Source organism: Macaca fascicularis, chromosome 9 (genome assembly GCF_037993035.2).
Source record: "Macaca fascicularis isolate 582-1 chromosome 9, T2T-MFA8v1.1".
Taxonomy (NCBI): domain Eukaryota; kingdom Metazoa; phylum Chordata; class Mammalia; order Primates; family Cercopithecidae; genus Macaca; species Macaca fascicularis.
The window spans coordinates 131,865,126-131,888,745 of NC_088383.1; the positions used below are offsets into that span (position 1 = coordinate 131,865,126).

Consider the following 23,620-nt stretch of genomic DNA (forward strand, 5'->3'; position numbering starts at 1 on the left):
TCTCACCAAAGCCAGAAGCGGCTGGCGTTTGAAATGGTATGAGCCGGGAGTCGCTCTGCCTGCCCGTTTCTAGGCTACACTGGCCGACACTCAAGCACTGGCAGAGAGGTTCCAGGGCTGGCCTGGCAGGAGGCGGCGCAATGGACACGCGGTCCGAGGACGGGGGCCTCAACCGCCAACCCACGCTTGCCTCTTCCTGGGATGCCATCTGCAGGCGGGGCCCTGACTCACAGCCTCCTCACCCGGGCGGGTCTCGGCGCCAGCGACTTCGACTGGGAAGAGCTGCTGGCGCCACCTGCTCCAGGGTGCGCCGGGCCGCCGGGGACCCGGGCGCTGCGCTCTGCGACTGCCGCGCTCCTCGGGGAGCCGTGAGGGTCTGAGCCCGGAATCCAGGAGAGCAGTTGGTGTCAGGTCTCTGCGGGGAAGCGGGGCTGCGAGGTAAGGGCGAGGACCGGGGTGGGCGGAGGCGGGGTGGGTCTGGCCAGGAAGTACCCGAGGCCCCGGGGCATGAGCGAGGGAAGGTGACCAGGACTCGGAATTTCATAAACGTCCCCGTCAGGCGTGACAGGTCGTCAGGGCTGCTAAGTCAGTCCGCCCATCTACCCTGAAACAAGCCACCTCCTCTTCACCAAAACAGGCTGTGTAAAAAGCCCAGCTGTCGACGACCGCCGTCGACTTAATTTCGAAAAAAGATACACTTTGTCTTTTATTGTGTTCTGTTCCTACTGCTATGCACACATTAGGGGTCCAGTAATTTATCCGAGAATCAGTTGCAGGGGACTGAGTAGAAGGTTGATGATTGAGGAAAAAATGGAGGGGGAAGCCCTGATGTGTGATGTCTCCATTTCCTTATGAATTCTGTGTTGAGCATTTGTTAGAGTAAACCCCATGGCCTAACAAGTGGGTTATGAGCCATGTTCAGAAACTATACTGTGTGATGTTTTCACCTGTTTTCCTAGCCAGGATCTGGTGATTTAGAAGAGAAGCTTGAACAACCAAGATGAAAGCCCCTGCTTCCTTTACCTGAGGTGTGGCACCGATGGAGGTGAAGAAATCGCTTCTATTGGCATTTTAAGTTCAGCAAGAAATATGGAAGTGTACTTAGGAGAAGAGTACTGTGGAACCAGTAGGGGCAAGAATGTTTGTACTGTCCTGGATGACAGGTGTGTGACTTGTACACAGGAAAAAAGTGTTCTTCTGAATTGGTGTTTTTATTTTCTTTTTCTTTTTTTTTTTTTTTTTTTTTTAAATACATTTTAGGGTAAAGCATTTTGATTTCTTTTTTTTTTTTTGCTTTTATTTATTTATTTATTTTTTTAAATTAATTTATTATTATTATACTTTAAGTTGTAGGGTACATGTGCATAACGTGCAGGTTTGTTACATATGTATACTTGTGCCATGTTGGTGTGCTGCACCCATCAACTCGTCATTTACATCAGGTATAACTCCCAATGCAATCCCTCCCCCCTCCCCCCTCCCCATGATAGGCCCCGGTGTGTGATGTTCCCCTTCCTGAGTCCAAGTGATCTCATTGTTCAGTTCCCACCTATGAGTGAGAACATGCGGTGTTTGGTTTTCTGTTCTTGTGATAGTTTGCTAAGAATGATGGTTTCCAGCTGCATCCATGTCCCTACAAAGGACACAAACTCATCCTTTTTGATGGCTGCATAGTATTCCATGGCGTATATGTGCCACATTTTCTTAATCCAATCTGTCACTGATGGACATTTGGGTTGATTCCAAGTCTTTGCTATTGTGAATAGTGCTGCAATTAATGTGCAAAAATCACAAGCATTCTTATACAACAGTAACAGACAAACAGAGAACCAAATCAGGAATGAACTTCCATTCACAATTGCTTCAAAGAGAATAAAATACCTAGGAATCCAACTTACAAGGGATGTAAAGGACCTCTTCAAGGAGAACTACAAACCACTGCTCAGTGAAATAAAAGAGGACACAAACAAATGGAAGAACATACCATGCTCATGGATAGGAAGAATCAATATCGTTAAAATGGCCATACTGCCCAAGGTAATTTATAGATTCAGTGCCATCCCCATCAAGCTACCAATGAGTTTCTTCACAGAATTGGAAAAAACTGCTTTAAAGTTCATACGGAACCAAAAAAGAGCCCGCATCTCCAAGACAATCCTAAGTCAAAAGAACAAAGCTGGAGGCATCACGCTACCTGACTTCAAACTATACTACAAGGCTACAGTAACCAAAACAGCATGGTACTGGTACCAAAACAGAGATATAGACCAATGGAACAGAACAGAGTCCTCAGAAATAATACCACACATCTACAGCCATCTGATCTTTGACAAACCTGAGAGAAACAAGAAATGGGGAAAGGATTCCCTATTTAATAAATGGTGCTGGGAAAATTGGCTAGCCATAAGTAGAAAGCTGAAACTGGATCCTTTCCTTACTCCTTATACGAAAATTAATTCAAGATGGATTCGAGACTTAAATGTTAGACCTAATACCATAAAAATCCTAGAGGAAAACCTAGGTAGTACCATTCAGGACATAGGCATGGGCAAAGACTTCATGTCTAAAACACCAAAAGCAACAGCAGCAAAAGCCAAAATTGACAAATGGGATCTCATTAAATTAAAGAGCTTCTGCACAGCAAAAGAAACTACCATCAGAGTGAACAGGCAACCTACAGAATGGGAGAAAAATTTTGCAATCTACTCATCTGACAAAGGGCTAATATCCAGAACCTACAAAGAACTCAAACAAATTTACAAGAAAAAAACAAACAACCCCATCAAAAAGTGGGCAAAGGATATGAACAGACATTTCTCAAAAGAAGACATTCATACAGCCAACAGACACATGAAAAAATGCTCATCATCACTGGGCATCAGAGAAATGCAAATCAAAACCACAATGAGATACCATCTCACACCAGTTAGAATGGCGATCATTAAAAAGTCAGGAAACAACAGGTGCTGGAGAGGATGTGGAGAAATAGGAACACTTTGACACTGTTGGTGGGATTGTAAACTAGTTCAACCATTATGGAAAACAGTATGGCGATTCCTCAAGGATCTAGAACTAGATGTACCATATGACCCAGCCATCCCATTACTGGGTATATACCCAAAGGATTATAAATTATGCTGCTATAAAGACACATGCACACGTATGTTTATTGGTGTTTTTATTTTCTTCACCTTTTGCAATATTGATTGATTCTCTGACATTAATGCTTACATTAGAGAAGAGAAGATAAAAATCTACTATGGGCATAGAAAGTTAGACCATTAAAGCATCTTCTAGGCAATCTAGTTCAGCTTCCTCATTTTTAGGAATGCGGAAATTTAGAGCTAATAAAGGGAAGGTGAGACTGGAGAGGGTCATACTAGTTAAAATGTCCAGGCAAGAGTGCAGTCCTTATTTCTGCTTCTTGACTCTCTCCATAAACTCACGATGGTCTGTTTTTCAGAAATTAATTTGACAGTCAGTCTGGAACTTTGATCACGTATTTTGTAAGGAACCTACAAGCCCAAGGTTGTGCCACACCAGCCTATTTAGTCCATATTCAATGTGTTATAGTTTGATCTTTTCTCTAGTCCCTTATAGGAATCATCTACACTAATCTCGCCTTAATATAAATCAAAACGTCAATTATTTTATATATTGTGCATATTAGAAATGATAAATACATGACACAGTGTTATTAATGAGGTCACTTGAGAAGGGATCTCAACTGTTTGTCCCCTACCAGGCAAACTGAATCTCAGGATTTAAGTAATGACCTGGAAACAATTTATTTTTTACTGCAGCTGTTTAAAATGATAATTTATACAGGTGAAAAAATAATTTTTATTCTATTTTATTTTTAGTAAACACGAAATTATTTTCTACAAAAATTACTTAATAGTGGCATCCTCCACTCATGCCTGTAAAATAAAGGTAGGTCATCATTAAATTTTAACTAATTTGACAATTGTAAATGTTTATGTATAATATACTTATGTACTGTTGGTTTGTTCATACAGTTAGTCCAACTTGGCCCTGTTTATCTTTATATGAAACTATGATGCCAAGAAAACCACATTTTGGCTCCATTATATTTTAAAAGACAAGAATTAGAGAAGTTGCAGAGAAAAGCACCTAAAATCTATTTGGACTGGTACCTTGAATATGAAAAATATTGTTGAGGTGAACTTTAGTAATGTCATCAGAGTCTAAGAGTACTGAGCTACAAATAGCTCAAAGTAGTAATGCAATTCTGTTACTCACTGGCTGAGTGAACTTGGGAAAATCTCTACATTTCCTTGGACCTACCTCATGGGTAAATTAGAGGACTAAAGAAAATAAAACATTGTATTCTCTTTGTCTGCACATTACTTTATACAGGGTTGTGAGACTTACTTTAAGGAAAAAGTTGACCGGACATGGTGGCTCATGCCTGTAATCCTAGCACTTTGGGAGGCCAAGGCAGGGTGATCCCTTGAGCCCAGGAGTTTGAGATCAGCGTGAGTGTCTCAAGGAGACCCTGTCTCAAAAAAGAAAAAAATAATAGAATAAGGAAAAAGTTAATGATTTTTATAGCAGGCAGGTAACAAACTTACAGATCAGATTGTTCCAAGACATTGTTTGAGGTAGTATATATTAATAGCTTCCAAAGTCATTTAAATAAAGTGATTTATTCAACAAATATTTGAGTGCCTACTGACAGTAGCAGGCATTTAGGAAGCAGCAGTAATAAAATAAAATGGAGCGACTACCCTTGTGTTGCTTATATTCAAATGGAATGAGACAGGTAATGAGCACACTCTGAGTAAAACTGTGTTTTATTTGGTGGTGAGAAAGGCTATAAAGATTAAGAAGCAGAAAGGGGATAATAGGGAGGATGAAAGGCGAGTGTTTAAATTTAACAGTGCTACCTTAATTGTGAAGGACGGTCACGTCTTTGGTGCCATGGGTCGGGATTGTCCTGTGTCTTTGGGTTACATATGGTTCTGTGTGTCTCTCTGAAGATGAATATTTTTTGTAACTATTCTATGGAAGTATGTGTGAGTACAAAGGGTCATTTCATTTAGGAAAATCCCAAGCCACCTAAAGCTTGTTCTGAGGCAGCAGAATATGAAAGTTAAAAAAATAGTTACTGATGCATATTTTCAAATACTTACTCAGTGGTAGGTACTGGAAATTTTAGCACATAATCACAGCCACCATGTGAAATCATTGATATTATCCTCCCTTATATTAATTCTGATTCGTGTTTTGGCATTTGCCCAGGATCATACAGGCTATACAGAGCAAACTCATAATTGAACTCTGGTTTATCTCATTCTAAATCCTGTTTCCTTTCCACTTTGATACTGTTTTTGGTGCCACACGTGAAATGTGTTTTGGTTCATAAACATAGATGAAGAGAGGCAGCATAAAGCATTGGAGAGGGCACTGTTATAACAGCCAGAAGAACTAGGTTCTAAGCCAGACTTTTACTAATTGGGTAATCCTTTGACAAAGTAGAAAATTACCTCTAACTTCATCTTTTTAAATGTGTAAACCAGTGGGTTACGTGAGACCATCTTGACTCTGCCTATAATTCTAAATGGCTCATTTATATTTAGTAATTCAGTAAACACTTTGAATAGGCTTCTAAACACCCTTATTTTGTGTTAAAGAATACTACAGTAAGCTGCTGTGTGTTAAAGTCTCAGATTGACATAGTTTATTTTGAGTTGCTTAAATAAATGCAACTTTAATTTTACCTTCTTTCGTGTATTTAGTATTTTTTTTAGTTTGAAAATGATGTTCTTTTATATAAATTGTTCTACTGAGTTTCATAATAAATTGAAACCTCTGACCATTACTGTATTAGGGAAAACTTGAAAATATATTTAAAGTTTATATTTGTTTTCCTGAATGCTTTACTCTTGCTGATAATACAAAGAAGTGACCTTAAATGGTGAATATTGTTTAATATTATTATTTGTTTTTCTGAAGTTTGTATTGTAATAGTTGCTCTCCTTTGGTGAAAGGCAGTGTGTGTTCATCAGTAAAGCTGTGATACACATGAGAGGAGTTTGAGCAAATTCTTCAACAAGCTCTCTGGCTCTAAAATCAAGAGTAGACCTAGACAGGATCCAAACCATAATGGAGTCCATGGGGTCAAAGTTATGTCCTGGAGCTCAGCCATTGATGAATATGGTTAGGTTTCAGCAGTGGGTAAGTAGAAATGGATGACTTTCCAGATACCATTAAAAATTTCAAAGTAATGGCTTTTTGTAAGTACATGTAGTGATGTAAATTTTTTCTTTGAAATTTTGTAATTGATTTAACTGTTATCCTTATTTACTTGTGTAAAAAATAGCATTTCATAGACTTACCGTCCTACAAAATATTTTGACCACAAATCTTCCACTTTTTCATTAATTCATTCACACATTCATTCCACAAGTATTTATTAAGCACCTTAGTGAACAAGGCACTAGTTTGAGTACATTTCAGGATGCAAAGATGATCAGTTTATAATTTGTCTTTAAGGATTTACATTCTAGAACATATAAGTGGGGAAGGATGAAGAAGATTAGGAAAGGCTCACTAAAGGAAGTGGTATTTTTATCTAGGCCTTTAAAGGACAGGATTAGGCAAGTAAATTTGGAAGAAGGCCAATTCAGACAAAAAATTGGGTGAATAAAATCTTGAATGCTAGAAGAATTGGATGTAGCTGAGAAATGAGTAGTAGTTCATTTCTCTGAAAAAGAAGGGTAATAGGGGAAGTTTAAAGTAGATTTCAGCTGGGTCATAGTGAGAGCTTTGAATGCTACTTCATTTATTTTTTGAGATGGAATCTCGCTCTGTTGCTCAGCTGGAGTGCAGTGGCACGACCGTGGCTCACTGAGAATGAGGGTCTAAGATTGAACATAGTAACATGATGCTGGATGGTGAAATGCTAAAACAATGAAACTGTTGGGACTTTACAACTAACTTAATATTGGTGTTGTGGGAGAAAATAGAATCAGATGTGAAATTGAGGCTTTAAGAATGGCAACACCAATAATCTAAATTCAACCCAAGGAAGGAGGATGCCTGAGGGGAAGAAGTTTAGTTTTGGGAATATTGAGTTTTAGCTGTGAATAAAACATTCCCTGGAAGGATGTTGCAAACATCTGAAAACAGAGGATTAGGAGAAATGGAATGAACCGTCAGTGGCTGGAAGGGAAGTTTAGTGGTGTTCCCACAGTAGCTGACGGAGTGTGGTAAAGGGAGGAACTGAAGCAAGGAAGAGAGACCCTTGGAGAGTAGCTGCATTTGTGCAGATATAGGGAGAGGAAAAAAGGAACCAGAAATGTAGAAGGCAGCAGTGTGATAGAGTAGCAAGAGAAAGAATTTGATGTTAGGTAAAATTACCTCAAGCTCTTGTCCTGTCTCCTCTTAATTCCGCATCCTTTGGGCAAGTTGATTCATTTTTTTTTTTTTAACACGAATTCTTCATGTACAAAATCTAAATCTGATATACATTCTTCTTTCCAAACCCTTTCCTGATACATTTAAAGTGTGAAATGCTGAGGTTCCCCACTGAAGGATTAAGACATATGAGTCAAGGAGATTGCAGTTATCTCTGGCAGACTTAATTTTCAGAGATTGTAACTGTTGTGTGTGTGTGTTGAAGAGTGATATATTTGCATCCTAAAAATAAAGGCATCCTCCCTGGAAACTACTTGTCTGAAATAAATAGAAATATTGTCTTTTTATCTAATATTTGTTAAGTTTTTTGGTTTTTTAGATTCAGGGGGTACATATGCAGGTTTGTTACATGGGTATATTACATGATACTGAGACTGGCTTCTAGTGATCCCATCACCCAAGTAGTGAACATAGGACCTAATAGGTAGTTTTTCAACCCTCCCCACTCCCATCCTCCCCCTTTTGGAATCATGAGTGTTTATTTGCATTTTTGTGAAGATGTTTGTTTTTGTGTAAAAGGATGTCTTACACTCATTTAATATTTTGGTGAATTTGCATGAGAACTAACTTACATAAGTTTGTTCATTTATGACTCTGACTCGGACCTCAGTGACATGAGAACGTGTATGTTATTTTTATCAGACTCATCCTAATTTTTTTTTTTTTTTTTTTGAGACTGAGTCTCGCTCTGTTGTCCAGGCTGGAATGCAGTGGCGCAATCTTGGCTCACTGCAACCTCCGCCTCCTGGGTTCAAGCAATTCTCCTGCCTCAGCCTCCCAAGTAGCTGGGACTACAGGCACATGCCACCACACCTGCCTAATTTTTTGTATTTTTAGTACAGATGTGGTTTTCACTGTGTTAGTCAGGATAGCATCCTAATTTTTTTTTGTAACATACGTAGCCATGAGGAAGCATTTCCTTCAGCATTTGGGAGAAATGTGTCTTAGTTAAAGGCTGAATGAACTCTTTAGTGTCTGATAGTTGCAGTCTGTTTTTTGATTCACAAAATGCTCCAATATAGTTATAACTAGAACACATAAGCTATATTTTATAAAATAATTAAAATAGTCCTGTTTGTAGTACAGATAATTCCAATGAGTTTTAATTCCTGATCTTCAATTTCTTCATTTTTACAGGTTAATGAAGACCTAAATTATATTTTATTTATATTAGAAATTCATAGGTATTGATTTTCTTGTGTTATTATATAAGTGCTATACGTATTTATATGTGTATAATTGCTTTGCTAAAATTATTAGTCCTAAGAAAATTCTGCCTGAATTTGCTCAACTAGGCAAAGTAGAGCACAGCACTTACAAAATCTCTGTTCAGTCTTTTTCTCTTATAACTTTTCTCTATTTGTATGTGCTATACCCAGTAAGCCAAGTCTGGATGCTGGGAAGTTAGGGCTGACAAATGCACCTTCAGAAGTGTCAAGGTAACCACTCCAGTTTGAAATAGCTGAAAAGGATGTGTGGGTGATCAATACGTTAAATCAAGATACAGTGTATGATTTTAATTTCTGCATTGCCTCCCCCTTGAGTGTGATTCTATCTTCCTCTTCCCCATAAGTGGCATACTGAGGCTTTCACCACTGGGTTTTCAGTCTACCTGATACAGGGCAGAGATTGAGTTTGCATGCTGCTGCCATATAACTCATCTTAAAGTATGACTGAAAAGATCTGTCCCAGCTGTTGAGACTATAATTTGAGGCTCTTGTAAGGACACCCTATTCAACAAATGATGCTGGGATCATTGGCAAGCCACATGTAGAAGAATGAAACTGAATTCTCATCTTTCTATACAAAAATCAACTGATCAACTCAAGATGGATCAAAAACTTAAATCTAAGATTTGAAACCATAAAAATTCTAGAAGATAATATCGGAAAAACCCTTCTAGACATTAGCTTAGGCAAATACTTCAACACCAAGAACCCAAAAGCAAATGTAACAAAAACAAAAATAAATAGATGGGACTTAATTAAACTAAAAAGGTGATGCACAGCAAAAGAAATTATCAGGAGAGTAAACACGCAACCCACAGAGTGGGAAAAAGTATTTGCAAACTATGCATCCATCAAAGCACTAATATCCAGAATCTATAAGGAACTGAAACAAAAGAAAAAAAAACATAATCCCATCAAAAAGTGGGCTAAGGACGTGAATAGACAATTCTCAAAAGAAGATATACAAATGGCCAACAAACATGAAAAAATGCTCAAAATCACTAATTATCAGGGAAATGCAAATCAAAATCACAATGTGGTAACACTTCACTCCTACAAGAATGACCGTAATGAAAAATTGAAAAATAATAGATGTTGGCATGGATGTGGTGAAAAGGGGAATGCTTCTACCCTACTGGTGGGATGGAAAACAGTATAGAGATTCCTTAAATAATGGAAAGCAGATCCACCATTTGATCCAGCAATTCTACTACTGAGTATCTACCCAGAGGAAAAGAAATCATTATATGAAAAAGACACTTGCACATGCATGTTTACAGTATGCAATTCACAATTGCAAAAATATGGAATCAGCCCAAATGCCCTTCAGTCAATGAGTAGATAAAGAAAATGTGGTTTATTCATACTACTCACCCATAAAAAGGAACGAAATAATGGCATTGGCAGCAACCTGGATGGAGTTGGAGACCATAATTCTTAGTGAAGTAACACAGGAATGGAAAACCAAACATCTTATATCCTCACTTATAAGTGGGAGCTAAGCCATGAGGGCACCAAGGCATAAGAATGATACAGTGGAGTTTGGGGACTCAGGGAGAAGGGTGAGGGAGGGTGAGGGATAAAAGACTACACACTGAGTACAGTGTACACTGTTTGGGTGAGGGCTGCACCACAATCTCAGAAATCACCACTAAAGAACTTACCCAACCAACCAAACACCATCTGTTCCCCAAAAACCTATTAAAAAAAAAAACCTTTGTTAATAAAAAGATAAACCATGTGATGAAAGACTTTTGAGAAATTATAAAATAATAAACATTAAAAAAAAAAAACAGATTGGAGCTCTCCTCATGAACCCACTTGTGGAAGTCATTGGTCATAATGGAATGTAGGCGCTGTGAATGCAGAACCCTGTACATGTAGCCTCTGACCAACTGCCTGACAGCCTTAAATTTCAGAGATGAGGCCAGAGATTCCCAGCACGTACTCCCGAAACAGTCTGCTTTGTCAGAATCACCTGGGGGACTTGTTAAACATGAAGGTTCCACAGCCCTAAACGCAGATCTAAGGAATCAGAAAAGAATGAGATGTGGTCCCTGAAGAGCCATTGCAGGAGATACCAGGGCTATTATTAAACAGACTGAACATGGAGTCCCTGTTTTGGGCTCTATGATGGTTAATATTGAGTGTCAACTTTATTGGATTAAAGTATGCAAAATATTGTTCCTAGAGGTGTCTGTGAGGGTGTTGCCAAACGAGATTAACATTTGAGTCAGCGGACTGGGAGAAGCAGACCCACCCTCAATCTGAATGTGCACCATCTAATCAGCTGCCATAGCATCCAGAATAAAAGCAGGCAGAGGAACTTGGAAGGACTAGACTGGCTGAGTCTTCCAGCCTACATCTTTTTCCCGTGTGGGATGCTTTCTGCCCTCCAACATCAGACTCATAGTTCTTCAGCTTTTGGACTCTTGGACCTTCAATACAGACTGAAGTCTGAAGTCTGCACTACTGGCTTCCCTACATTTGAGGTTTTGGGACTCGGACTGGCTTCCTGGCTCCTCACCTAACAGACCGCCTATTATGGGACTTCACATTGTGATTGTGTGAGTCAGTTCTCCTAATGAACTCCCCTTTATGTATTCATCTATCCTATTCTGTCCCTCTGTGCCTCTGCCTCCCCTGGGGAGATGCTTAGAAAGGCAAGTTCATGGACTCCCCCCACCAAACCAATGAATCAGATCTCTATGGTTAGGCCCAGAATCTGTGATTTAACAAGCTGTCTAGATGATTCTTATGCACACATAAGTTAGAGAAACCCTGCTTCAATAAATGGGTAAGTCTCAGAAGAAACAGACTCAAGATTCCAAAAACTCTGAGTAGGTGACTGTGCAACCTGTGTGTGCAGGAGATGCTCCTGAAAGTTGCTGTTTAAATGAGAACTGTGGGATCTAGAAGAGAAGTAGGAAAGCTCTTTGATTTGTTGAGGAGTCAGAAATCTTGAAACATGATGAAACCAAGTGACGATTCCAATTGAACAGTCATTTGACTGCAGACTTTTTCTAGCAGAGACCCATTGGTAAAGATTCCCTCAAAATCGTCCTCACTTTCACACCTTCTGCCTGGATCCAGCCTGTGGACAGAACACACCTGTGGCTGGAGAAGAGCCACAGCAGAAGAGTTAATTACTCACATTGGCATCAACAGTTTTCCAAACTGTGACACATCTGTCCTTATAGAAACCTCTGAGACTCTTAACAGCCGCCACCGCCATCATTGTCAAACCTCACACCATTCATTATCCCTTCACTTTAGAAAAGAAGCAGCAGGCTTAGGGAGGTGAACTGCTTTATTAGTCTTGGTATCAATAGATGGTGAGGATGGGCTTGAAATCCAGGACCCCTTTCATTTTCCCTATTTCCATCTATCCTGTTCCCCATGCCCATGTAGAACCTTCTTATTTAGAATTGATTCTCTTTCACATTTGGAATCAATGGAAAAGTGAAGCAACTCTTCTGCCATAGCAGCCTCTCAAGGTAAAGCAAATGCTAGCATCTTCCCAGTTGTCTCTTCCTTTTCTCATGTCCCTACTTCCTCATACTGAAAGACAGTCCCGTGCCTGAATTGAGCAAGGAAGCCTAGGATTTTAGTTTTCTGCCTATTCTGACATAATCTCTTCAAATCCCCTCAGAAGATATATGCTCAAGATGGGTTCCAGGAAAAAACACTAGGAAAAGAAACGTGAATTCTCCTTCCACCTTAGTCAGTTACTTGCTATGTAACTTTGGAGAAGTTATTTGACCTTACTTGACCTCAGTTTTCTCTTCTGTAACCACTGGTCTATGTTTAAAAGCACAGGCTCCCCAGCCAGATTGCATGAGTTTCTTCCTAAAATCCCAATAAACATCTTCCAAGGGTGTTCCGTAACAGGCAGGAAAAAATATATATATAAGCTTATACTAGAGCTCTAAGCCCTGCATGTTTGTATCCTTAGCCAGTTTTTCCCAAGTCCTCTCCTGCCATCTCCCCTTTCATGCATCTCCAGTCAAATGGCCTTTTTCTTGTTCCTTGAACACACCAAACTTATTCCATGTTCAGGGCATCAGTTCATTGTCTCTTCTCATTCGGGCATGACTTTTCTGGTTACTGGTATTATGGGCGATTTTTCATTGAATCGTGGACATTTTGACTGTTATGCTAGGAGACTCTAGATCCTATTTAAATATTTTATTTTATTACGTAGTCACTGCCTAGGTTTAGCATGCAGGTCCTGGCTTACTTTTGTGGGATTAGATGCCAATGACAATTTAATTTTCAGAGGTTTCGTGGTCCTATTTTGGTCTACTTCATTTATCTGGTGCTACTGGGGCTTCTAGGTCCCCAAAAGTGCTGCCTGAGGGACAGAAGGAGGGCCCCCAAGCTGGAGTCCAGGGGGGTCTCTAGCACATGGGAACAGAGTGCTTTCTGGGCTAGGTCACTGAATGTAGTCAGATCCCCCTTTAGGGTCTGAGGAGGGGAGTCTCAGGACTAGCAAGGAAGATGAGCACTGCCCCTGCAGACTTATTGCCAGTGGGATTCGCAATCCACCCAACTTGCTACTGCTGCTGGGAAAGCCTGGGGTTGTCAGCAGGACTCACATTAAATCTGGGAGTGGAATAAGCTAGCTTGAGCATTGGAAAACACCAGATCTATCCACCTCCCCTGTTCTACTGCTGTGGAGCTTACCCAGGCCTGGGGTCCCTAGTAGTTTGCTTTCTTCTTTCCAGTTGCAGAGTTCTCCTTTGTTTGATTCGTGTTATTTCCAGGGATAATAATTATGCTTAGCAGGGAGAAACATGTCCACACAATCGTCCTTGAACCTGGTGTCTCTTCATCTAATTTTACTACACTGGCTGGATATGAGTACCTTAAAAATCATACAAACCTAACTAGAACAGATATCCTGTTCGACTTTCATTTTTGTACTTCTTTTAACTATAAAGCATTAAAATCGTTCCATGTCAATGGAAGTGTGCCTGAATCCTAGCAAATGGCTCCATATTATTTCACTGTGCAACGAAAATCTAAAGTCTAACCAGTCTTCTATCACTGAACATTTAAATGTAAGATTATTTTACCCTTCCCACATTTCTTTTTCTTTTATTTGCTAAATTGAGATCTCAAACTTGCTTTTGATTAGCAGTCAAACTCCAAAAATTAATGGAAGGGAAATAAGACCTGAAAAGGTAAAAGACTTAGAATTAAGTGATTCAAAATAGTATTTATATTTCACAAGAGCAAAAATATGCCTATGGAATAGAATTCAGAACTCCATGAAAGAGAGCTGGTGTCCAGAGAGCTGATGTCACACAGCCTGTGGCATGAAGGTTGGAGTAGGCCCATTCTACCAGCTCCGGCTGAACCTGAGCCTCCAAAAGTGAGCTGAGCTGTTCAACCTTGGATCTTAATTACTCCTAGCAGGGATAATTAGATCCCTCTTTCGCAGATTACAGGTTTGAGAAGTTCCAAATATCCCATGCCGTAAAGCTTTTTTTTTTCCCCTTAATTTTATTGTTACAATTGGCCTTTATCTAGCTCTGGATGGTTGAACTGTAGTAAGTATGCTTAGCTCCCAGATTGGTTATTCTTCTCTCCTGGCTCACTGTTCCCCAATTTCAGAGTGTTAGATTAAGCAAATTACTTATTCCAAACAAACTGCATTTCCTGGGAGAATTGAGTATTTATTAAATAGGCAGAGGTAGGCCTATGTTCTACTAGGAAGACAGAATGAAGGACAGGGGCTCCTGGATAAACTGGCTCCTGGTCTCTGCAGACCACCTCCCATCTCTGAGCCCTGGCAGGGGTTTGGCTGGAAGTGTCAGGAATCTCCTTAAACCCTGAGATAACCCAGCTGTCGGTGGGAAGATTGAAAACTGTTTTTCCCAAAATACTTATCACTTACAAAATAGATTTTCATATTCTCAGTATTGTTAGACAATACTTTTTAAACTAATTATCTTAGCTTCATAAAATAATTTTAAACCTAATGTACAGTGAGGGGTGACTTCTGACCCTCGGAGTGAACATATTTCAGGGCCCAGGTGGTGGGGAGTGAAGCCATCAGCTCCAGGGCAGTCCTGTGGTCATTTCCAGCTGCACATCATGCCTGTGAGAGGGAAAGATTCTTCCCCCTGTCTGTCATTATGATTTCCTTCCCTCTGGAGTTTGCATTGAAGTCCATTTTTATCCATAAATAAACCCTTTTGTCTACCCCTGGGCCAGCTTAGGATCCTAGGTGTCTCTGGAAAGATTTGCTTGCAGTTTACATGCATAAAGATCTGTGTTTGGGGTTCACTCTTCCTCTACTAACGGAAGCTTAGTGGCTGTGTGGGGACGGAGGCCATGTTCTGCTTCCCTGCACTTTCTCCCTAGGCGTGGGAAAGATGTTTGATCTCAGGACGAAGATCATGATCGGCATTGGAAGCAGCTTACTGGTTGCCGCGATGGTGCTCCTAATTGTTGTGCTCTGTCTTTACGTCAAAGTAGCCAAGGCACTAAAGTGAGTCACGTGGGGAAAAGTGAATCACACCTCCTCAAATGGGATACCTGGACTCCCTATCTGAGCAAGGTCATTCCTTGCTGCTGTGGCCATACCCCTGAGTGAGTGAGGTCAAGAAGAACAAGCAGTTTTGAAAAGGCAGAAATGGCAGCTGAGTGTAAAATATTTTTCCCTTCTGCCTGGGGTTTGTCGAATGTTCTCAGTTTAAGGTTGTGAGAGTCAGTGGTGCTTGGCTGTCACTGGACCTCAATGAGTTTACCATCAGGTGTTTAATTCAGCACCTTGGCCAAACCTCCCTTTGTTCAGCACCGTGGCCAGTGCCTCCCTCTGTTCAGCACCTTGGCCAGTGCCTCCCTGGGCACTGTAGGCTGAAGACTATAGGGGAGGCTGCATGAATGAGCCTCTGCCTTGTGCTTATGCGGTGGACGGGCTGGATTGATCTCCTCTTGCCTGAGTTGGGAGCTCTCAGAGTGTTCCTTCATTTCTGGTGGCCTTGAGGACAAAGAGGTGGACTTTTAGGACTCTAGGACAGCTGACATATGTGAATATCCTGGGGCACAGCAGAAAAGGGAATGTAGGTTGAACAAAAGACAATTACAGTTTGGGCAGAAGACCCTTCAAGTACCAGAGAGGTTGGTTGTAAGACACAGTCCATTCTAAGGAGTTCACAGTGACACATCCCGGAGCCTGGGGCACAGCTGAATACAGCACCTTCCCATTGTTCCTCCATCTCGGGGGCCTGCAGTGACCAGCTGGGTGACCTTGCTTGCAATTCACTTACCCTTACTTTTGTAACCTGAGTTTACATTTATAGCAATCGTAGGAGAGGCAGGGATTCAAGAGGAATTTGATACAGAGGAGAGAGCCTTAATGTAGGGTTGGTGTTCATGTTTGATTGGCTTTAGCACTAAATTTCCCAGATACCCCAACAGTTCTAACAAAAGGACTGAGAAGAAAAATTCTAAGCCTGTGGTTTGTGTGTGTCTTTTCTTAAGAGCTGCAAAGGACCCTGATGCTGTGGCTGTAAAACATCACAACCCAGACAAGGTGTGGTGGGCCAAGAACAGCCAGGCCAAAGACACCACCATGGAGTCATATCCATCTCTCCAGTGCTGTGAAGGATGTAGAATGTATGGCAGTTTTGATGCCCTGCCACCTTGCTGTTGTGACACAAATGAAGGCCTGTGACTTGGGAAAGGTGGGCACAAAAATCTTCATGAGCAATATTTCTTTCTTAGTAGAACATTTTATTATTCAAGTCAAGTTCTAGAGTGTTTACATGCTATTATATAATGTACAGTGTTATTTTCTGTACTTTTGCATAAATGTGCAATATTGGAAATAATCCTCTGCCTCCAGTATTTTTGTTAGTTATAAACGTCGCTTATTTAAATATGTATGTTACCCACTTTGGGATTTGGGGTCACTAGCTGGTAATATTACATTGTGGTAAAAGAAAGTTAGAAAATGAAAGTGTCCAGCACATCTCCCACCCTACAAGGAAAATGCACATTGATATTAGGACATTTCCAATGTCAGTCCCAACTGATCTCCCCCAGCTGGAGTAGCTCTTTTGGCTCTCCTGAGAGCTTTGGTCGCTGGCACCCCGCTCCTCCACCACAGATAATGGTCCATTCATCCAAGACAGTGAGAGGAGCCAGGCAGGGCCTCCCTTGCATTAAAGTCATCTGATCTGTGTAAAAGAAGGCCTGAGCTCAGTGGCCTCAAAGGGCACATTTAAAAACCAGATTCCCCTGCTGCCACCCGCAGAGTGTCAGAGCAGGTGCCTCCTTTGTGGATCACGGTAACACTGATGTGCGTTGATCCAGCCATCAGCATCTTCAACTATAACAGGGACTCCCACCAAAGCCCAGACTTTCTGGACAACAGTGAGAAAGCAAAGAAACTTTATCTGAGGATAACAGGTAAACATGATGAGGAATATGAGCCCCCTTTAATTATCAGGCCCAGAGAGGAACTGAAATGAAACAGCAGTCATGTCTCACTGCCCCCTTGAGCTAAATAATAATTACATCCTGAAGCCACTTGCTATATGGGCTCTGGACTGATGCCAAGAAGCCATAAAAAGCCACACGCTGGACACCAAAACTCACACCCCATAATCCAACCCTTTAGAACCAATCACTAACCAATGTCATCTCTATAAAGCAGTGAGAATTCCTGTTAAACAACCCTGTATTAGCCACTCCTGATCACTTTTGCCTTTTTTTTTTTTTTTTTTTTTGAGATGGAGTCTTGCTCTGTCCCCCAGGCTGGAGTGCAGTGGCATGACCTTGGCTCACTGCAGCCTCCACCTCCTGGGTTCAAGCTATTCTCCTTCCTCAGCCTCCTGAGTAGCTGGGGTTATAGGCATGCACCACCATGCCTGGCTAATTTCTGTATTTTCACTAGAGACAGGGTTTCACCATGTTGGCCAGCCTGTCTCAGACTCTTCACCTCAAATGATCCACCCACCTCGGCCTCCCAAAGTACTGGGATTACAGGCATGAACCACCGTGCCTGGCCCCCTTTGCCTTTAAGAACCTGCTAGTAACAGGCCAAGCAGAGCATTTCCCAAAGCACTCTTGAAGTGCATTCCGGCCGCGGTCCTCAACCTTGGACCAAATAATCTCTCTATGTTAATTTTGCTTCAGTTTCTTTCCTTATGTCAAGGACAGCAACACGCAGCAGGAAGCCCCCCTTCACTTCTTTTGCTCCCAGCTGCCTGCTGTTCCGGATCCTTCCCCTGAGCCTCCTGGAACTGCTTTCAAGCACGAGAAAGGCATAACCGCCATGTACACTCCTCTCATGAACTAAACCCTTGCTTGTGAACATCACATGTAGAAAATATAAAGAATTATTCTAGCCTGGGTAACATAGTGAGGCCCCGTCTCTACCAAAAATAAAAATAAAAATAATAAAATCCCATGTCTCATTTTCTGCCTCTGAGTCTCTTCTTTGGCCTCTTGAACCTGGTGTCATCTCCATTGGAGTTGATAGGCGTTCGGCAGGACAGTGGCCCAGCTGGACCCAGAGTTTGCCCAGGTGCCATGTCCCCACCTTGCTCTACTGATCCTCTGGCCTCCCACAGGCTTCCCTTCCCAGGCCAGAGCTCCTAAGGCCTCAGATGTCACTGAGGCCTCAAATGTCAAAGGCCTCAAATGCCAGTTCATGATTTGCAGGAACAGTGCAAAGGTCCAGCTTCCTGTCATTTCCACAGCAAATTTCTCAATGCCTCCTGGGTGGCAGCTGCTAGAGATCCCCACAAAGATCTTCCACTGGGGGTAACCCTTCCAGAAAGGAGTTGGGGAGAGAGAACCCTTGTGGGGACTGCTGATAGGAAACCAGTCATACAGCTGCTCTATTCTCACACAAATCTACCCCTTATATGGATGGAACTGACATTTCCCTGGAGGTGTCCAGACAACTGATGAAACACAGAGCCTATAAAAGCTGTCGGTCCTTAAGGCTGCCCAGCCCGTGGTGAAGAAGGAGCTTGTAAGGAGGCTTATGCCTCTGGCCCTTTTCATTGTCTCCTGATTGGCAGAGTTGTTGATGGAGGCTGAAGGTAAAACATTTTTTTTTTTTTTTTTTAAGTCAAAATACTGCCATTCAAAAGGTCCCTACCAGATATTTTAGAACTTCTTGAGTCCTCTGCTGGCCCCTGTGTGGAAAAAAAATTACTCTTAAATATTATTAGTGGGAGATTAAGTTAGTATCAGATTCATTCATGGTGATACTGCAATACATATAAAAAGCACATGGAATTTAACCAGGTAATTTTACTTCTAAACACTTAGCTTGGCCGGGCGCGGTGGCTCAAGCCTGTAATCCCAGCACTTTGGGAGGCCGAGACGGGTGGATCACGAGGTCAGGAGATCGAGACCATCCTGGCTAACACGGTGAAACCCCGTCTCTACTAAAAATACAAGAAAACTAGCCGGGCGAGGTGGCGGGCGCCTGTAGTCCCAGCTACTCGGGAGGCTGAGGAAGGAGAATGGCGTGAACCCCGGGGGGCGGAGCTTGCAGTGAGCCGAGATCGCGCCACTGCACTCCAGCCTGGGGCACAGAGCAAGACTCCGTCTCAAAATAAATAAATAAATAAATAAAAATAAACACTTAGCTTTAGAAAACGACTATAATAGTGTCCAAAGATGTATGTACAAGCATGTTCATTACACTATATTAATAAATGTAAGAAATAACAAAAATCTCCATTTATTATGAATCTTATGGTAAATACATACAAAGAACACTGCATGGATTTTAGTTTTTAAAGGACAGTGATCCAGGAGGAGGAAACAGAGAAATATGGCAGAATAGAAGCCTCCACCAATCATCCTCCCCACAGGAACACCAAATTGAACAACTATCTACACCAAAAAAGCACCTGAGTAAAAACCAAAAATCAGGTGAGTGATTACAGTACCTGTTTTTAACTTCATATCACTGAAAGAGGCACTGAAGAGGATGGGAAAGATAGTCTAGAATTACCAACACCACTCCCTCCCCTATCCCCTGGCAGTGGCTGCACGGTATGGAGAAAAAAAATCTGTGCACTTGGTGGGAGGGAGAGTGCAGTGATTATGGGATTTTGCAGTGAAACTCAGTGTTTCTCTGTCACAGCAGGAAGCAACACCAGGCAGAGCGCAGCCAGTGCCCAAGGAGGGAACATTTAGACCAACCACAGCCATAGGGGAATCACCCCTCCCAGTGGTTGGAACCTGAGTTCTGGCAAGCCTGGACACTGCAGGCTAAAGTGCTCTGGGTACAAAATAAGCTTGAAAGGGTGTCTAAACCACAAGGACTGCAATTCCTGGGCAAGTCCTGGTGTTGTGCTGTGCTTGCAGCCAGTGGACTTGGGGGGCATTTGACCTAGTGAGATACCAGCTGGGGTGATCAACTTGCACCATGCCTCCCCCAGCCCCAGGCAGCACAGCTCACAGCTCTGGGAGAGACCCCTTCCCCTTGTTTGAGGAAAGGAGAGGGAAGAGTATAGAGGACTTTGTCTTGCATCTTGGATACTAGCTCAGCCACAATAGGATAGGGTACCAGGGAGAGTCCTGAGGCACCCAATCCAGGACCTAACTCCAAGATGACATTTCTAGACACAATCTGCGCCACAAGGGAGTCTGCTGCTTTGAAGGGTAGGACCTAGTCCTAGAAGAATTCATCACCTATTGACTAAAGAGCCCGTGGTACCCAAGCAGTACTTGCCATGGGCCTTGGGTAAGACTCAGAGACAAGCTGGCTTCAGATGTGACCCAGCACATTCCCAGCTGTGGCAGCCATAGGGATGGACTCCTTCTGCTTAAGAAAAGGAGAAAGAAGAGTAGGGGGACTTTGTCTTGCAGCTTAGGTACAAGCTTGGCCACAGTGGGGTAGAGCATTAAGTGGGATCTTGGGGTCCCCAGTTCCAGGGTTTGGCTCATTTCTGTGCCTGCCCTGGGTCAGAGGGGAGCCTGCTGCCCTGTAGAGAGAGTCCCAGGCCTGGCAGCATTCACCACAAGATGATTGAGGAGCCCTTGGGCCTTGAATGAACATTGGCAGTAGCCTGCCTTACTACCTTGGGCCTAGGGCAGTGGTGGTCATAAAGAGAGACTTCTCTGCTTATGAAAAGAAGAGATATTTGTTTTGGGGCTTGGGTGCCAGATCAGCTGCAGTAGAATAGAACACCAAGTAAATTCCTAAGATTTCTGACTCTAGGCCCTGGCTCCCAGACAGCATCTCTGAACCTGCTGAGGACTTGGGGGAAATTGTTCCTCTGAAAAGAAGGATGCCATCCTGGCTGGCTTTACCACCTGCTGATTGTAGAGCCCTAGGGTCTTAAGCAAACATGGGCAGTAACCAGGCAGTGGCTACTATGGGCCTTGGGTGAGATCCAGTACTATGCTGACTTTAGTTCTGATGGAGCACAGTCCCATTGCTGGTGGCCACAGGGGTGCTTGTGTCACTTCATCCCAACTCCAGACAGCTCAGCAGAGAGAGACTCCATTTGTTTGGGTGGAAGTAAGGAAAGAGACCAAGAGTCTCTGCCTGGTAATCCATTTCATTCTTCTGGATCTTGTCCAAGACCACCAAGGCAGTACCTTTATGAGTCAGCAAGAGCCATAGCCTTAATGGGCTTGGGGTGCCTCCTAATGCAGATATGGTTGCAGTGACCAAAAACTTAGATTACAATAGGCACTTGCCTTCAAACATCTAGAAAGCCTTCCCAAGAATGATGGACACAAACAAGACCAGACTGTGAAGACTACGATCAATACCTAACTCTTCAATACTTGGACGCAAACAAACATCCACAAGTATCAAGACCATCCAGGAAAACGTGACCTCAGCAAATGAACTAAATAAGGCACAAGGGACCAATCATGGAAAGACAGAGATATGTGACTTTCAGACAGAGAATCCAAAATAGCTGTTTTGAGGAAATACAATGAAAGTCAAGATAACACAGAGAAGGAATTCAGAATCCTATTGATAAATTTAGCAAAGAGATTGAAATTATTAAAAAGAATCAAGCAGAAATTCTGTAGTTGAAAAATGCAATTGACATATTGAAGAATGCATCAGTCTCCTAACAATAGAATTGATCAAGCAAAATAAAGAATTAGTGAACCTGAAGCCAGGCTATTTGAAAATACAAAGAGAGAAGAGACGAAAGCAAAAAGAATGAAGCATGCCTACAAAATCTTGAAAATAACTTCAAAAGGGAAAATCCAAGAGTTACTGGCCTTAAAGAAGAGGTAGAGAGACAGGGATACAAAGTGCATTCAAAGGGATAATAAAAAAGAACTTCCCAAACCTAGAGAAGGATAGATATCAACATTCAAGTAGAAGAAGGTTACAGAATGCCAAGCATATTTAACACAAATAAGACTACTTCAATGAATTTAATAATCAAATTCCCAAAGGTCAAGGATAAAGAAAGGATCCTAAATGCAGCAAAAAAAAAGAAACAACATACAATGGACTTCCAATATATCTGGCAGCAAACTTCTCAGTAAAAATATTACAGGCCAGGAGACAGTGTATTTAAAATATTGAAGGAAAAAAACCTTTTATTCCAGAATAGTATATCAAGCAAATATATCCTTCAAATGTGAAGGAGAAATACTTTCCCAGACAAAAAAAAAAAAAGCTGAGAAATTTCAACATGAAACCTGTCCTATATAAAGGGAGTTCTTCAGTCTGAAAGAAAAGAACATTAATGAGCAATAAAGAGTCATGTGGAAGTACAAAACTCACTGGCAATAGTGAGTACATAGAAAAACATAGAATATTACAACACTATAACTGTGACATGTAAACTACTCATATCTTGAGTAGAAAGATTAAAATATGAACTGATCAAAAATAATAATTATGACAAGTTTTCAAGACAGGCAGTACAATAAGATATAAAAAGAAACAACAAAAAATTAAAAAGCAGGGAACAATGTTAAACTGTAGAGTTGTATTAGTTTTCTCTTTGCTTGTCTGTTTATGCAATCAGTGTTGACATCAGTTTAAAATAATGAGATATTATATTATTTGAAAGCCTCATGGTAACCTCAAATCAAAGAACATACAACAAATACACAAAAAATAAAACGCAAAAAATTAAAATGTACTACCAGAGAAAATCACCTTTGTTAAAATGAAGACATTAGTAAGAAAAGAAGAAAGAGAAGACCACAAAATAACCCAAAAACAAATAAAATGGCAGGAGTAAGTCCTTACTTATCAATAATAACATTGAATATAAATGGACTAAACTCTCCAATCAAAAACATAGAGGGGCTGATGAATTTAAAAAAAAAAAAAAACAAGACCCAGTGATCTGTTGCCTGCATGAAACACACTTCACTTATAAAGACACACATAGACTGAAAATAAAGGGATGGAAAAAGATATTCCATGCAAATGGAAACAAAAAAGAGCAGAATATATTGATGCAAAAAATGTGTATTTCAAGACAAAAACTATAAAAAGAGACAAAGAAGGTCATTATATAATTATACATAGATAAATTCAGCAAGAGGCTATAACTGCTGTACATATATATGCACCTAACACTGGACCACTGAGCTACGAAAAGCAAATATTATTAGAGGTAAAGAGAGAGATAGACCCCAATACAATAATAGCTAGAGACTTCAACATCCCACTTTCAGTACTGAACAGATCATCCAGACAAAAAAAATCAATGAACATTGGACTTAATCTGCACTATAGATCAAATGGATGTAATTGATATTTACAGAACATTTCATCCAATGGCTTCAGAATATACATTCTTCTCCTCAGCACATAGATAATTCTCAAGGGTAGACCTTATGTTATACTACAAAGCAAGTCTTTAAAAATTCAAAAACTTGAAATAATATCAAAGTATCTTCTCTGACCACAATGGAATAAAACTGTAAGTCAATAACAAGGGGATTTTTGGAAACTATACAAACACATG

The 23,620-nt window shown here is 41.2% G+C and overlaps 1 protein-coding gene across 1 annotated transcript; it reads left to right on the forward strand.

Moving 5' to 3' along the window:
- The first annotated feature begins 140 nt into the window (after nucleotides 1–140).
- Nucleotides 141–16,513, forward strand: LOC102130709 (protein FAM24A). The gene is made up of 3 exons (XM_074000859.1): nucleotides 141–368; nucleotides 14,993–15,171; nucleotides 16,167–16,513. The coding sequence occupies exons 1-3, from the start codon at nucleotides 141–143 to the stop codon at nucleotides 16,357–16,359; spliced, it is 600 nt and encodes a 199-aa protein (XP_073856960.1). The 3' UTR covers nucleotides 16,360–16,513.
- The last annotated feature ends 7,107 nt before the right edge of the window (nucleotides 16,514–23,620 follow it).